The sequence below is a fragment of the Geotrypetes seraphini genome, chromosome 1, assembly GCF_902459505.1.
Source record: "Geotrypetes seraphini chromosome 1, aGeoSer1.1, whole genome shotgun sequence".
In the NCBI taxonomy this organism is placed as follows: Eukaryota; Metazoa; Chordata; class Amphibia; order Gymnophiona; family Dermophiidae; genus Geotrypetes; species Geotrypetes seraphini.
In genome coordinates this window covers 107,051,599-107,068,745 of record NC_047084.1, presented here as the reverse complement: position 1 = coordinate 107,068,745, position 17,147 = coordinate 107,051,599, and the positions used below count along the sequence as shown (strand labels likewise).

The following is a 17,147-nucleotide window of genomic DNA, read 5'->3' as shown; positions in this document are numbered from 1 at the left end:
GGCGAAGTTAAATGCATACACTATAGAAAGAAAATCCAAACAATTTAAAATAGAATAAAAAAGTATTGAATTAAAAGGTAAGATACATTAAGATACCAGCCTGTTAAATAGTTGTGTCTTTATCTGTTTTCTAAAATCAAGATAAGAGGTAGCTTCTAACACAATTTTGGCAAGCCATGTATTCAGTTTGGCCGCCTGAAATTACATTACATTACATTAGTGATTTCTATTCCGCTTGTACCTTGCGGTTCTAAGCGGATTACAATTAGAAGAGATCTGGACATTATCGAGAGAATTACATAAACAACGATTCAAGTAAGTTACATGTTATGGTAGAATGTTACAAATTTAGAGATATCTGGAATTTATCCGATAGAATTACATAGCAAGATTCAGGTAATTACAGGATACAGTGGGAAATAACAATATATTCGGGTAACAGAAGAGAGTTACCTAACATTGAAGGTAATTACAGGATACAGAGGGGAATAACAGTATATTCGGGTAAAAGAAGAGAGTTATCTAACATTGAAGGAGTAGAGGTATTGGATACAGATGGTAGATGCTTATGTAGAGATCTGAATAATTCTGGTAGGTGTGGTTCGAGAAGTTGATTAAAGTGTAGTTCATGGGGGGGAGAGCATGTGTGATTGGGGAGAGATTAGTAAGTAAGGACGTGTTTTTTGAATAAGAATGTTTTGATTTCTTTTCAAAACACTTTGATGTCTGTTGTTTTGATCATCAGATTGGTGATGGTGGGGTCAATTTTCGAGGAACCTCTTGTAATGACAGGATTTTATAGAAGGATATGCAAAACAGATGTATTATTCAAGGTAAAGTGAGAAGTAGATAGCCTGGTAACATGCCCAAAACTGCTTTATAGCAGATGCATGAAAACTTAAATAAGACTCTAGATTCCAACGACAACCAATGGAGCTTTTGATAACAGGGGGTAATGTGCTCCCATTTTTTCAAACCAAAAATGAGGCAAACAGCAATGTCCTGGACCACTCTCAATTTTTTAAGAATTTTCTTAAAAGCACCCAAATATAGAATGTTACAGTAGTCAAGAATACTTAAAATAGAAGATTGAACTAACAAGCGAAAAGAGGCTTCATCAAAGTACTTCTTGATGGTGCAAAGCTTCCAAAGCAACCGAGATACTTTTCTGGAATATTAAATCAGAATGTTTTTCCAATGTAAGATGTTTGTCCAAAGTTTCCATTGCAAATGCAAGCAGTGTCTCACTTCCGGTTCACCACACAGTACACACCTTTATAGGACCCCCCCAGGGACCCCTGAAGAAGACTTTTTGTCGAAACGCGGACCGTGTTGGGTCCTGTATCCCTAGCGGACTAAGTCCTTTAAGGCTCTTATGTGGATGATTTACTTTTATGTGGATGGAATTATTTTATGTGGATGATTTTAGTGTACCTTTGAAACTTTGATACTTTCAAATAAAGTCCATTTGGGAACATTGTCACTCCACAGAGTTTTTTGTTTTTTTTTGGTTTTGTCCAAAGTTATTCCCAATATTTTTAAAGATTGTTCGATATTATAAATATCTGTTCCAGGCATCCACCGCCCGCTTAATGATAAAAGTATTTTCTCTCTCCCTCCCTCTAGCTTGTTTCCTTCAGTGTTCCCCATTTAGATTGATTTTTAAAACAAACATTGGATGCCTGTTAAATAAATAGATTTTTTTTTCTTGCATTCATGTCACTGGAAATAGGGCAAAAAAGCTTTTTGGAATCATCACAAAACATGTTGGGCCTGATCTATAGTACTTGGTGGCCTCCGAGACAAGAAAGACCTCGTGACCAATCCAATGTGTATCCTCTTTCTCCTGGAAGTGATTCTTCTTGTACTTTCCTCTGGCACATCCACTGTTGTCAGGCATTTTCTCCAGCTGGGCTCATTTTGTTGTCAGGTTAATTGGAAAAGGAAGGAGTGCAGAAACTCATTCCCCCAAAGGAGACAGCATAGTCCGTTTGTCGCTTCAGCCGAAAGCAAACAAAGTTTAAAAAAAGAAAGCACAGATGGTGACATTCAGAGGCCAATGTAGAAAGCCAAATGATACAGCCATGTTCCGATGGCTGAGCGTGACGCATCTACCGCAAGATTAACAAGAAAATATTCCACAGCAACGCAGTAAGCTAATGCGATGCAAATTTAAAGCGTGCAGAACGTGCATGCTAATCGGAGCAAGCCAGCTGGACATGTGCATAAAGGCTGTATAGTAAGGGTGGCTTCACTGCGCTCATATCCAAAGAAAACAAAGTGCCAGCAGTCATGTGCCTCAGAAAAATTCTATGCGCAAGAAACTTTTGTAAGACTGATATTAAAGCACAGAATATGTGCAGTTGTATGATGGCATTCTTGTTTTCTTTGGTTATGTACAGAAAGCTACAGTGGTGCCTCACACAACGAACTTAATTCGTTCCAGGAGCAAGTTTGTTATGCGAAAAGTTCGTTATGTGAAACGCGTTTTCCCATAACAATACATGTTAAAAAAAATAATTCGTTCTGCAGCATAAAATATGCTAAGATGACATAAAAAAAGATAAATTTGTCAAAATGGTGAAAATGGTGGTCTTGCTGAGGCCAAACTCTTTGACGAGGTCACACTGTTTTACCCCACATTCACTCCTTCTAATTATTTCCCGTTTCATTTCAACAGAAATCACCTTCCTGCTTTTTTTAGAAGCCATGATATATAAAAAATATTGAGTTTATCTTAAAAGGACGACTGTATACAGTGAGAGAGGGCAGTTAATCGCAGTGACTAACGACTGCCTGCAGTGCCTGCGCGGAAGGATGCAATACATCGGCAGCTCGGGCAACTTCGTTGTGTGAAACGAAGTTCGTTGTGTGAAACGAAGTTCATTGTGTGAAACGAAGTTCGTTGTGTGAAACGAAGTTCGTTGTGTGAATCAAGACATGAAGTTCGTTGTGTGAGGCGTTCGTTTTGCGAGGCACCACTGTATTTCCTTTCAAAGAAAACAAAAACCCCTCTATGCATGTTGTTTTCCATTCCATTCCATTACTGATTTCTATTCCGCCTCAACCTTGCAGTTCTGGGCGGATTAGAAAAGAGACATCTGGACATTTCCAGGATGATTACAGAGAGACTTCTGGACTTTTCCAGAAGAGTTACAAGAAGAAGAACATTTCCAGAGGAGTTACAAGAAGAATGGTGTAGTATAGTTTAGGGAATGGGATACGGCAAGGAGGATTGGGCTATTCCAGTGGATATACAATTCGGGATGCTGTACAGATAGGAGATAGTGCAGTTTCAGTATATATGCAGTTAGGGAAGCAGTTGACAAGCTTGGGCTTTGAGGGGAAAGGTAACTGGTGAAGAAGGGAGGATGGGGGAGTCACACTGAGGGGAATCCAGGTTGGAGTTATGACATCTGTATAAATTTTTTGAATAGATGGGTTTTGATTGAGCTTTCCCTGGGTGCTACAGTTTTTTTTAAGATAGAACCAGAGCAAGTGGGTTTCCCTTTCCACCTATGAGCTAAGAACTTGGGGAAGGTTGGAAGGCCTGGAGGAATGGTCAGCCAGGTGAAGGGGTGATGTTACAGAACCTGGGCTGGATGATAATAATAATTTTATTCTTATATATCGCCAGACCAAGATGGAGCTGAAACATACAGCGATAGCTACAATACAAATGGAAATACATCAAATTGTAAATATAAAAAACTCTTAAGAGATTAAAACACGATGCTTTAAGATACAAACATATCAAAATAGTTGTGTCTTTAACAATTTTCTAAAATCAAAATAAGAAGAAACCTCTAGCATAATTTTTCCAAACCAAACATTCAGTTTAGCGGCCTGAAAAGAGAGAGTTCTCTCAAGGAACTTCTTATAACGATAAGGATTTAGTAGAAGGATATGTAAACAGATGGAGGGGCTTAATCGAAAGGGACGTCTAAGTCCGTTTAAGTCCATCTCGCAAGTCGTCCAAAGTTAAAAAGAGCCTAAGACACATTTTCGAAAGATACGTTCAACTTTTTTTTACTTTCGAAAATCGTCTAATTATACATCCTGCTGATCTGATTGTCCAAGCCACTAAATTGTCCATCTTTATACCACATTTCCATCCAACTTTCCGTTCAAGTCCAAAACGCCTGGAACAAGCCCTGTTGGATGTGGGAGGGGTCTGCAAAGTGATGGCCAGACATGCCACCTAAATAGTGGGGTACCTTACAGGGCACTGCTGTGATCTTCACAAAAAGGGTGCCATGGCTTCTCCTCACTACAGCTCCCTTATAGGTGATGGTGAGCCCCCCAACCACCTCCAGAATCCCCTAGACCCACATATCTACCACCCCAATAGCCCTTATGGCTGCTGGAGCCACTTATATGCCAGTTAAAAAAGGGTTTTGGGGGTGTATAGAAGAGTGCACATGTTTAAGTATCAATGCAGTGATTACAGGGGCTTATGGGCATGGGTCCTCCTCTCTATGGGGTCCCTAACCCACCCCCAAGACGACTTAAGCTACCTCTGGGCTGGATGACTAGGCTTTCCTATGCCAGGCGGCCAGGTGATAATGGTCTGGAGGCTGAAATTTAAAGTTGTGAATAAAATTTTTATAGGGGTGGGGGGGTTGGTGATCACTGGGATAGTGTATGGGGGTCTGTGTTATGTGTTTGCAGTGCTTATCTGGTGAGTTTAGGTGGCTTTTTGTGACTTAGACCATGTTTTACATGGTCTAAGTCACAACGTCCAAGTTCCATCGATCGTGGGTTGTATAACTTTCGGTTATACATGCTGTGCGACTAAGTCTAAGACGGCCCACGTCCTGCCCAACTCCCGCCCTTGACACGCCTCCCGAAACGCCCCGTTTAGCTTTGGATGTTGAGCGGCACTATGAAGGCCTAGGTAGTTTAGAAATACGTCCAGAACCCGTTTTTATTTTCGGCACATGGACATTTTTGAGAAATGTTCATCCAAGTGCCGACTTAGGCCGGTTTTTGGACATTTTTCTCTTTCGATTATGAGCCCCATGGGCTCTGTGTGTAGTCTTATTTGAATGACTCAAAGAAAAATGAGGAACAAGATAGCCTGGTGACATACCAAAGATTGATTTATAACAAATACATGAAAATTTAAACAAAACTCTAGACTCAATCGGCAACCAATGAAGTTTCTGATAAAAAGGAGTAATATGCTCCCATTTTTTAAAATCAAAAATGAGTCGAACTGCAGTATTTTGAACCACTCTCGATTTTTTGAGAATTTTCTTATAGGCACCTAAATAAATAATATTACAGTAGTCGAAAATGCTTAAGACAAAAGACTGCACTAACAAGCGAAAAGAGACTTCCTCTAAATATTTCTTAATGGTGCGAAGCTTCCAAAGCACCAAGAAACATTTCTTAAGTAATAAATCAGTATGTTGTTCCAGTGTAAGATATCTATCTAAAGTCACTCCCAATATTTTTATAGACTCTTTTTCCTGGAATTGGGGCTCTTTTCCCTGGAAAAGCGGAGACTTAGAGGGGATATGATAGAAACTCATAAGATCATGAAGGGTATAGTGAAGGTAGAGAGGGACAGATTCTTCAGCCTAGCAGGGGCAACAAAAACTAGAGGGCACTCAAAAAAATTGAAGGGAGATAGGTTCAGAACAAATGCTAGGAAGTTCTTCTTCACGCAGAGGGTGGTGAACACCTGGAATACGCTTCCAGAGGAGGTGGTAGAGCAGAGTACGACTTTGGGGTTCAAAAGGGGATTGGACGAGTTCATGAAGGTAAAGGGGATCCATGGGTACAATTAGAGGGTTACTATACAGTACAGAAGGCTGTAAATTAATAGAGTAGTAGAGAAATAGATCACTACAGGTCATTGACCTGGGGGGCCACCGCGGGAGCGGACTGCTGGGCGTGATGGACCTATGGTCTGACTCAGCAGAGGCAATGCTTATGTGCTTCTGTATTATGGTCCAGTCTGTTCACATGTATCGTTGTTTCTTTGATCTTATTGTTAGGATTTGCAAAAAAAAATGTAGTTTTTTCCGCATTTAATTTCAATGTAAAGGCAATCATCGAGAGTTCAATCAGAATGGTCGCTAAAGAATTTTTAAACTCAGATGACAAGCAGATTAGCAGGATGACTAAGGTAATGTCATCCGCGTAAATGTAAAACTTAAGATTTAAACTTTGCAAAAGATTTCCCAAATTTCTGGAGTACTTGGGATAATACTTCAACTGGGATTATATTTCAGTTTGGGATTATACTTCAACTGGGTGGAGGGCTGTGTCTTTCTTTCAGAGACACGCAGACAGAAGCTTTGTGAACAAACAGTGGGTCTGTGGCCTTGCCAGCCCACACAGTCTGGCACTACCTTCAGGTGCTCAGATCCATGGATGTGACCATAGAGGTTGTTCCTTGGGTGAAGACACATATGTGTCCCACTGGTCTCCTCAGACAAATGCTTTCCAGAAACCACTATCTTGGACACCACAGGCATGGAGCAGCACTATTGCGAGGCATGCCTCTCCATTTGGATTCATGGGTGATTCTAACGACAAATGACAGCCTATATGGCTGGGGAGGTCATTGCAACGGGCATCCGGTTCAGAAACGATGGAATCCATCTCAGAGCAGGCGGTAGATTTTCGGCTAGCGTACGCTAATCCGGTGCGTGCGATAAAAACGCTAGCGCACCTTCTTAAAAGGAGCCCTGTATAATTTATTGCACATTTGTCATCTTAGATTTTTTAAAAAAATTTTAGAAGTCCTTTTACTAAGCCGCGCTAGCCGATTTAGCGCATTCTAAATGCTAACGCGTTCATTATATTCTACGGACGCGTTAGCGTTTAGAGCACTAAATTGGCTAGCACGCATTAGTAAAAGAGGGGGTTAGTGTATTGATGCAGGCTGTGATCTGGGGTCGTCTTTCCGGTCAGCTGTCTTCTTGGTGTGGAAGTATTCTAGAGTGGTATTCCTTGTTTTTGGAACAGGCTGAAAAGATTTTGAAGAAGCTTCTTGAGTTGGTTTCGGTTGGCCTACCTTAGCTGGGGATTGGAAAGGTCTTTGTTAATTACTATATTCTTCTGTTCCTCTTTTCCTTTTGATCTTTGACATTGGATGTTTTTTCGGGTTGCTTTAATTAGTGTGAGCCCATTTTGGGGACAGTGAGGGAAGTTTAATAGTACCTATTTTTATTTTAATATCTGTAAATCGCTGTGAACTTCTATGAGGTATTGGCGGTATACAAAAAAAAAAAAAAAATTGAATTGTATTGTATCACTTATCACACCTCCCCCTCAGTTCTGTCCTTTTCCTTTTTTAATCATCCTTTTTCTGGAAACCGGAAAAAAATTCAGATTTTCTGTGCTCCCAGTAGAAACAGAGCATGAAATCTCACTAACACTGATCACAGAAGAACAAGCTAACCTTTTGCATCTTCTCTGACTCTGCATTGAAGCCTGATGTTGAGCTCATTCTTTTTTTCCTTCAGCCCAGTTCTCTGCATCTGTGCTGAATAGCTAATAGCTTTATTAACATAGATTGAATATGCTGTACACTTCTCCCTCCGTGTTCGCTGTGACAGGGGATTAACAGAACCGCAAATACTGAAAAACCGCAAATAACTTTTTAAATATGCTATTTGCTGTTTTCTATTAAAAACCATCGTGAATAGGGTGAAACCGCGAATAACATGGTGGGAGACCTGGCCTGTTTCTGAAGGAGAGGCAAAATACGGTGACGAAAGTCCTGGGAATCAGTGATTTTCTCTGTAAACGCTTGGAATCGGCGATTTCTCTACGCATGCTGATGTAATTTGGGGGGAGGAGCCAGCAAGCTAAAAACCATGAATAATCGAAACCGCGAATGCTGAAACCGCGAATATGGATGGAGAAGTGTACGTTGGTGTCTGTGGAAGGCTTTGTACAATGTTAGCTCATGTACAAAACTCCTTTTTTCATTGTGTGCCCAAAGAACCGCTTTCTAAAGCTAAGCTAACTGGCCTGATGCTCTTTACTGCAGCTACCCCTCAGCCCTAATACATTTTCAAAGAGACCAATTAGGAGCTTAGGGGCTCATTTTCAAAAAAGATAGACGTCCAAAACACAGCATAAACTGGCACTTGGATGTCTTACTACCGTGTTTCCCCGATGATAAGGCAGGACCATCAAATAAGACAGCCCCCCCTTTTTAGAAAAAATTGTAAAATAAGGCACCCCCCCCCCGCAAATAAGCCACCCACCGATACCTGCGCTTACCCGAATCGGGTGGTACGGTGGGTGACTCCGTGTGGTCCCTCCGTCTACCGCGGGGGTCGGCAACCCACGGCTCCAGAGCCGCATGCGGCTCTTTTCCACCTTTGCCGTGGCTCCGGTAGTGTGTCACGCAGGCATGCAACTTACAAGTCCGGTGTCGCGGCGGGAAATAGCCATGCTGAGCAGTGAGCTCAGCACGTACACAGATGAAAGCCTGGCCGCCGGACCAATCAGCAAGCAAGGCTTTCATCTGTGTAGTGCTGAGCTCACTGCTCAGCATGGCTATTTCCCGCCGCGACGCCGGACTTGTAAGATGCACGCCTGAAAAAGAAATCATCCTGGCCGGGGTCGGTGTCATGCTCCGGAGATCTACAGCCTTCCTATCTCCCTCTCCCTTCTACCTGCTTCCGGCCACATCCCCTGCTCCGCGGCTCTCTTCGGCAACTCAGCAGCAGCGATCGACACAAGCTTCTGACGTCGGGGGCCTACCCTCTGCGAGTCCCGCTTGTTTCAACTTCCTTTTTCCACAAAGGCGGGACTCGTAGAGGGAAGGCCTCGATGTCGGCAGCTTGTCTTGATCACCGCTGCTGACGAGTTGTTTAAGAGAGCCGTGGAGCAGGGGGGTGTTGCCAGGTGCAGGTAGAAGGGAGAGGGCCAGATGCAGGACTCGTGGGTGAGGGAGCAGAAGAGAGAGAGAAAGAGAGAGGGGAGGGAAACAAAAGGAAATATTTCATACTGGGCTGGGCCGGAGTGGAGGGAGGGTGGAAAGATTCTAGCTACAGGGTGCAGTAACAAAGGAAAAGGGGGGAAAGCTGAAAATGGAGATAGTGACACAAAGAAGAGAAAGGGTAAGCAGGACCTACTGAATAAGGATAGAGATACAGAGGGGACATGAAAGGGTAAATAAGGCATCCCCCCGAAAATAAGCCCTAGAGCATATTTTGGCCTTCCAAAAAAAATAAGACAGTGTCTTACCATCGGGGAAACACGGTAGTCAAAACGTCCAAGTGGGCATTTTCGACATTGACTGTTCAGATGTCTTTCTGCGCTGCTCCTTTTGACCCTGAGCAAGTCGCTCAATTCTCCATTGCCCCAGGTACATTAGATAGATTGTGAGCCCTCCGGACAGATAGGGAAAAATGCTGGAGTACCTGTTTGTAAACCGCTTAGATAACCTTGATAGAAATACCTAATAAAATAAATCTTAAGGTGGGGTGTTAGAGGCATGTAATGGGTGGAATTAGGGCGAGCTTAGCACTTGGATGTTTTACAACGATAATAACATTTTACTTTTTTTTTTTTTTTAATTCTTTATTCATTTTTAAACTTTCATCAAGTGTACAGAATTCATAATAAACACTATTAATTAGACCACTTGAACATCTTATCATTATATCTTATAAATATAAATGCAACCCTCCTCCCACCCTCCTTCTAATCACATTATTCATTATAAGATCATAAACCCTCCCATTAAACCCTTCCCCTCTTTCAACACTAAATGTCATGATAATAACATTTTACAAAACATCCAGGGCATAATTTGGACATTTTGGTAGACCTGTTTAAAGGCACCCAAACTGATCAGATGACCACTGGAGGGATGAAAATATGGTCCCCACACTGATACCCCCTACCCGCCCGAATATCTACATGAAACAGTATAAAACTGTCGATATGACAGCTGCAGATACTATGGCCAGTCCTGGTAGAGCTGCAAGCAGATCTCTGGAGTAACCTGGTGGACAGTACAGTGAACTGCAGAGAAGGGGATCATATGCCACCCTAATTAGTACACATGTGGTAGAAACTGTGAGCCCACCAAAATCCACTGTACTGCCATATACAGTAGGTAACACCTGCAGGCATAAGGGCTATAGGAGTGGTAGACAGGTAGGTACATTTAGATTTTAGAGTTTTGGAGGGCTCACCAAATAATATAGGGGGGTTATGGTGAGATGCATACCTGGCACCCCTAATCTGAAGTGTAGAGCAGTGCCCCCTAGGATACCCCACTATTGTGCTGGCATGGCTGGCCATTCCATTAAAAATGCTCTCCTACATGCAAATGGCTTGTTTTGGATGTTTTTAATTTGAACTTGTCTAGTTATTTTCACCGTTATAAAAAAAAAAAAAATTTTCTCCACCTGATTTTTGGGCGTTCTTCTCAAAACAAGACATCCTATTGAAAATGTCCCTCTTAGCTATCAAAGATAGGAGCCTAACCCCTTTCAATGTCTGTGTCATAGTGATTTAAGTGGGTTCTTTCATTCTTTTCTTGAGGGGAAGTTTTTAGACAGTCCTGAAACCAGTAACTGCTGCTATGTTGCCCTTCCCATAGATGTCATTATTCCTTTGGGTTTGGAATCTACTGGATGGAAATGCACAATGTAAATCCATACGACTGATTCATCCAGAAAATACACAATACTATGAGTTAGAACTCAAATAAGCAGACTCTTTCTCTTACCATTTTTTTTTATCTTTTTCATAATTTAACAGGATCCTGCAGCTGCATCCATCTCTGACGGAGACTGTGATGCGAGGGAGGGCGAGACTGTAGCCATGAATTACAAACCGTCTCCACTTCAAGTGAAATTAGGTGAGTCTCCTGAATTATAGATTGTGCGGGTGTAGCTGGCGAAGGAGACAACTTCATGTGCTGATAATTAAAGCATGAACCTGCTGCCTCGATGGACTGACCTGGTGAGATCAGTGTGTATAAAATAGCTAAGTGATTTACAGGCAAGACCATTTCTGGTGGCACTGCTCACAGCCTGTAAAATATATGGTTCCAGTCTACCAAGAAGCATTTACGAGAACTTGTACAGCTAGGGGAAATGGTGCATGGACCTCTAAAATACAGTCATCCATGATAAATATCAGCAATGAACGTGATCTTCCTTCAGCCAAAAGTACTATCTAAGTCTGCTGACCTGCTCTTTGAAGGGTCTCCAGAACCAGCTTTAGTTCAAGCAAGAATGCAAAGCATTGTGGGTGAAAAGAAAGTTCTAAAGAACTAAACCCACTAAGCTTTGCTATAGACGTCTTCAATTTCATTGCTTGATATATGGTATATCCTTCTCCATGCCTAATAAGGGCAACTCGGTAACCAAGGCCCTGATCCTATAAAACAGTGTTTTTCAACCTTTTTACACCTATGGACCGGCAGAAATAAAATAATTATTCTGTGGACCGGCGGTTGAAGAACACTGGGCTAAGTCGTAGGCCAGACCCGCCCATCTCTACCCAATCTCCACCCCAGACCTCGCCCCATAATAGTACTAATTGCACCTTGCACATACCGTGCCTCATCTGGAAGCCTTCCCTCTGACATTGCAACGTCAGAGAGAAGGCTTCCAGTTCAGGTGCAGGATGCCCGTAGGAGCCACTGCTTGTGGCTTTGTGCACTGAATCAGTTAGGAAGAGGAAGTTGGCTCGAAGATAATGTTGCATCGATTGCACTGTGGACCGGCGGTTGAAGAACACTGTTTTGAGCCTGATGCACGTGCTGGCCCTGTGGACCGGTAGGAAATTTCTGTGGACCGGCACTAATCCATGAACCGGTGGTTGAAGAACACTGCTATAAAAGACACCTACAAGTTTGTCTAGACACTCTAATCTAGATGCCTAACTTAATTTTTTAATTGGCCTAATCTATAAATGGTGCAAAATGCGGCGGTCAGGCTGATTTTGGGGTTGAAGAAGTCCAATCACGAAACCCCTTCCTACCGACTCCTGCACTGGAAGCATGTGCGAAGTTTAAATTTGGCTGTTTTTGTTTCAAGATACAATTCGGTTTAGCACCCAAATATATAATTGACCTTTTCTCTTTCTCAACCAATAGACATAAGAGAAGCTCACACCTGAAGTTTGTCTTACCACCGGTTAGAGGATATAAATTTAAAAAACATCATCAACATCTTTTCTCTTATCAAGCTGTATTATGGGGTAAAGATCTGGAACAATTAATTAGGCATGCAAATAACTATGGGGAATTTAGGAAACACCTAAAAATATATCTATAGCTGAACTGCACAATCTCCCACAACAATTGATCTCTAGAACTGTTAATCACCAATCTCTAATTTTGTTAGTTCCACTCAGTTTGTAGCATTTTTAATCATTGTAAACCGCATAGAACTTCACGGTCCTGCGGTATATAAACTGTTATTATTATTATTATTATTATTATTAATCAGCACTGATAATTGAAAGCACCATTAAAAAAAACGATTACAAAAATTAATTTGCCGGTAGGCGCCTACTACCTCACAGTTCACTGAGGCACCTACCAGCGCCTACACAGCAAGTAGTCATAGTTAGGAGCAGATTCAGGTCAGAGTTTGAGCATGGATTGACTTGGCCAAGAAAACCCTGACCTAAATGGCAGTACACCTAAGGATCCAATGCCTAATGGAGTCTAGGAACACTGAAGTGCTGCTAGGAGCTAGTCTATAAATGGTGCCTAGCAGTTGATTGTAGTTATTTGCCGTTTATAGAATCAGGGCCTTAATATTTGGCACCAAATATCCTCATAGGTTATAGAATACGAACACTTACATATCATTGGCACCAATATTTGGCATTTATGTGTGTAAGTGCTAGGCGCTGTTCTTTATATTACATGCCAGAATCACTTAGCTTGTAATTCCAAGGGATATGTACACTTGGGTAGAGCATGGTGTGAAACCAAGCATCGCATGCAACTTATAGACCTGCGATAAGAGGATGCACCTTAGTTCTGACACATTAGCACTCATAAGAACATAAGAATAGTCATATTGGGTCAAAATAATGGTCCATCTAGCCCAGTATCCTGTTTCCACAGTGGCTAATCCAGGTCGCAGTACCAGGCAGAAACCCAAATAGTAGCAACGTTCCATGCTACTGATCCCAGGGCAAGCACTGGCTTCCCCCATGTCCATCTTAATAGCAAACTATGGACCTTTCCTCCAAACAACCCTTTTTTAAACAAATCTACGTTAACTGCTGTTACCGCATTCTCTGGCAACACATTCTAGAGCTTATCTATTCTCTGAGTGGAAAAAAAGTTTCCTCCTATTAGTTTTAAAAGTATTTCCCTGTAATTTCAACAAGTGTCCCTTGGTCTTTGTAAGTTTTGATGGAGTAAAAAATCAATTCACTTGTACTCGTTCTATACTTGTGTTTCACAACACGCGGTATGCTTGTTGGGGATAGGCGGCATGGCCGCCACAGAAAATATTTCCTTCCCGCTCATCCGTCAAAGCCGCACTGCCGCCAGCAGGGATCCCTCCTTGCTGCCCGCTCCACCCACTGAATTCGCTGCCAGGGATCTCTGCTCACTCCCCCCTCTTCCCTCCCTCCCGAAGCCGACCCACAGGGCTTCCCTCTGATATTAGAGCAAACATCAGAGGAAAGCCTTCCGGGTCAACGGGGGAGTGGCAGAGAGGTTCCCAGTTATCTCCTTTCCGCACTTGCTCCTTCTGCCTTCAGCAGCCTGTTGGGGAAATGTGCAACTGGCAGCAGTTGACACGGTGCATGTAGCTGACCCGGAAACCTTCTCAGAGCTGACGTTGGAGGGAAGGCTTGTGGGTCAGCCACATGCAGCGTGTGAATTACTGCCTGCATGTGTCCCCCCCCAACAAGCCATTGAAGGCAGATGGAGCACATACAGTTCGAACAAGGGGACACAGGGACAAAGGGAGAAAGGAGGGGGTAAGGAGAGCATTGAGGCATTGGAGGGGCTCGATTCTGGGACAACGGCTGAAAGGCAAGGAGGGGGAGGAGGCACGAATTTGACTCAGAAGGAAGGGAGGTGGCATGAACATGGGACACAGAAGGGAGGGAGGAAAAGGGCACTGACTTGGGACATAGGAGGGAGGGAATAGAAAGGGAAAATTGTTCGGCATGAATGTGTAAGTGAGAGGGAAAGAGATGGTGACACATGGGGAAAGGAAGAAAGAAGAAAATTGGGCATAGAGAGGAGAAAGGTAGAAATGCATGGGGAAGAGAAGGACAAGAGGGAGAAATGTTGAATATGGTGGTGGAGAGGGAACAGATTGAAGGGGATGCAAGGGGGAGGAATATTGGACATAGTGATGGAGGGAGAGATGTGGCATGGTGCTGGAGAGGGGTGATAGAAGGAGAAATGGACATGGGGCTGGTGGGCAGTGGTGAAAAATGCTGCACATGATCCGGGGAATGAAAGAGGGAGTATTGTTGGACTCATGGAGGGACAGAGAGAGAGCATGAGGTCCGGAGGAGAGGAATCGTGCAGGAGGCGGAAAGAAAGAAATATTGGATGCACAGTCAGAAGGAAGTGCAACCAGAGACTCATGAAATCACCAGCCAACAAAGGAGGGAAAAATGATTTTATTTTCAATTTAGTGATCGAAATGTGTCCGTTTTGGGAATTTATATCTGCTGTCTATATTTTGCACTATATTTTTCTGTTTTTCTATAGTTGTTACTGAGATGACATTGCATATTTTAAACTCATCTGCCTTGACTTCTTTGGAAAAAAAAACCCAAATATAACATTTTCTCTGCATACAGTGTACTTTGTTTTTTTAGGTTTGTAGTTACCATTATGTATTAATAAGATTATATTGTGTGTATTTGAAAAATGGATGGAAGAAATTGCATTACAATTAGTACTATTATTATGGGGGTGGGGTATGGGGCAGAGCCTGGGAGGGTCTGGGGCGGAGCTTGGTGGGGGTACTTGGCTTGAAGAAGTTAAGAAACACTGTTCTATACCACTCAGGATTTTGTAGACTTCAATCATATTTCTACTCAGCCATCTCTTTTCTAGGTTGAAGAAACCTAACCTCTTTAGTCTTTCCTCATGTGAGAGGAGTTCATCCTCTTTATCATCTTGGTTGCTTTTCTTTTAACCTTTTCTAATTCCGCTATAACTTTTTTGAGATATGGCAACCAGAATTGAACACAGTATTCAAGGTGAGGTTGCACCATGAAGCGATACAGAGGCATTATAATACTCTTAGTCTTATTTGCCATCCCTTTTCTTTTTTTTTTTTTTAGTTCATTAATTTTATTGAATATTATAAGTAATATACAGAAAGCAGTTCAAATACATAAAAATTGAATAAGAAATAGTGATGTAGAAACAAAAGAAACCATAATTGCTGTTATTTGCATATAGTAGATTAGTAAGAAGAATTCAGAGTATTTGAAACTGCTAAGAAAAGAAATAGAAAGGATAGAAAAGCAGAGAAGATGAATTGAAATAAAAAAGAAAAAAGAGAGATAAAGAAAGAGAGAGAGAAAGAGAGAGAGGCAGAAGTGTCTACAAGGCAGAATGAACATATGAATCTAAGAATGACCAAGGTGATTTATTTCGCACCAAATTTGTAGATAAACGAGATATCGTATTCTTTTCATATGCATATGATTCGAATTTGTGGTACATGCTTAAGGAGTTCCACCAAAAGGTGTAGTCTAGTAGTGTGGGTGACTTCCAATTTTTCAAAATGTGCATAAGAGCTGTCACAATCATGGTGTCAATAAGTTTAGGAGGACAGTTTGATAGTGCGAAACAAGGGTGTTGAGAACGAAGGATTATAATGTCTATGGAAATAGCTTCTGAACATTTGGTAATAGATTTTATGGTGTCCCAGATACGAGTCCAAAAGGAATGAACCTTAGTGCAGTGAAGAAGCATGTGATCAAGAGTTCCAGGCTCTTTCAAACAGTTCCAACAGGTAGGGTCTTGTTTCAGTTTCGCTTTCCACATTCGAAATGGAGTCCATACTGCATTCCACATAACAAAGAACATTGATTGCGAAACTCTTGAGGATAATAGAGGGCGATTTGTAGATGACCAGAAGAGTTCCCAATCTATTTCAGAAAGCGTGGTCTTTAGGATAGAGCCCCAATGGTTCATGGATTGAGGTGTAAAGGTGAAGGTGTGATCTCTTAAGATGCTATAAAAAAGAGATATCGCCCTACCTTTCAGTAAAGCCAAAGTAGACCAGTGACGAATAGTTTGTTGAGAGGTCATAAAGTCAGGGCGCATTTGTACATTAGCTAGTATTTCAGTAAGCGTAAGCCATTGGGGATATATAGAGGATGGGAGTGAGTTTACAGAACAAAAAGTATCAAATGGGATAAATGAAGTGGAGGAGATCAATTGATGAACAAACCACACCCCTGCCCGTTGCCACCTCTTCCATGAAAGGGATCTACCCTTATTTTGAATTTTAGAATTATTCCAAAGGGACATAAGTGGGCCTTCAGCAACAGAGATCTCAGCCGCTGCATCTAATAGTTGAAAAGCATGTTGCGTTGCACTCAACAAAGAATATTTTCTCAAGTGTCTAGGTATCGACACTGTAAGGAAGCAAGAGATGTGTAGTGGTGCACATAAAAAGCATTCCATTTCAAACCATGCTGGTTTATCCTGTGGATATGAGTCAACAATCCAGTGAGCTCCGTATTTGGCTAAGGAGGCGATGTAGTAATAATAAAAATCAGGTAAATTTAAGCCACCATTAATCTTAGAGGCCTTCAGCTTGGCGAGAGCAATACGAGGTTTTTTCTTGTTCCAAATAAATTCAGTAATTTTCATATTAAGCCAATGAAAGAATGATTTATGGCAGAGAAGGGGAAGCATAGATAGAGTATAATTAATTTGTGGGGCTAAGGTCATTTTAATAGAGGCTATTCTACCCCACCAGGACAAATAAAGCGGGGACCAACGAGATGTAGTACTTGAAACTAAGTTTTTGATTTTAGATATATTGAGATCCTGAGCAAGTAATGGGTCTTTATGTATTAAAATCCCTAAATATTTTACAGCTCCCCGTGACCATGGAAAAGGAAAATGAGCTAGATCTGAGGAGGAAATGTGATCATTTAGCGGAAAAATCTCTGATTTCTCCCAATTAACAGAATAT

At 41.8% G+C, this 17,147-nt stretch overlaps 1 protein-coding gene across 2 annotated transcripts in view; it reads left to right on the top strand.

Moving 5' to 3' along the window:
• FAM219A (family with sequence similarity 219 member A) overlaps positions 1-17,147 on the top strand; it is a 278,937-nt gene that overhangs the window by 177,623 nt on the left and 84,167 nt on the right. For both annotated transcript variants that reach the window (XM_033935584.1, XM_033935593.1), the window contains exon 2: positions 10,747-10,846. In XM_033935584.1, coding sequence (XP_033791475.1) covers positions 10,747-10,846 — 100 coding nt within the window. The remainder of the gene's footprint in view (positions 1-10,746; positions 10,847-17,147) is intronic.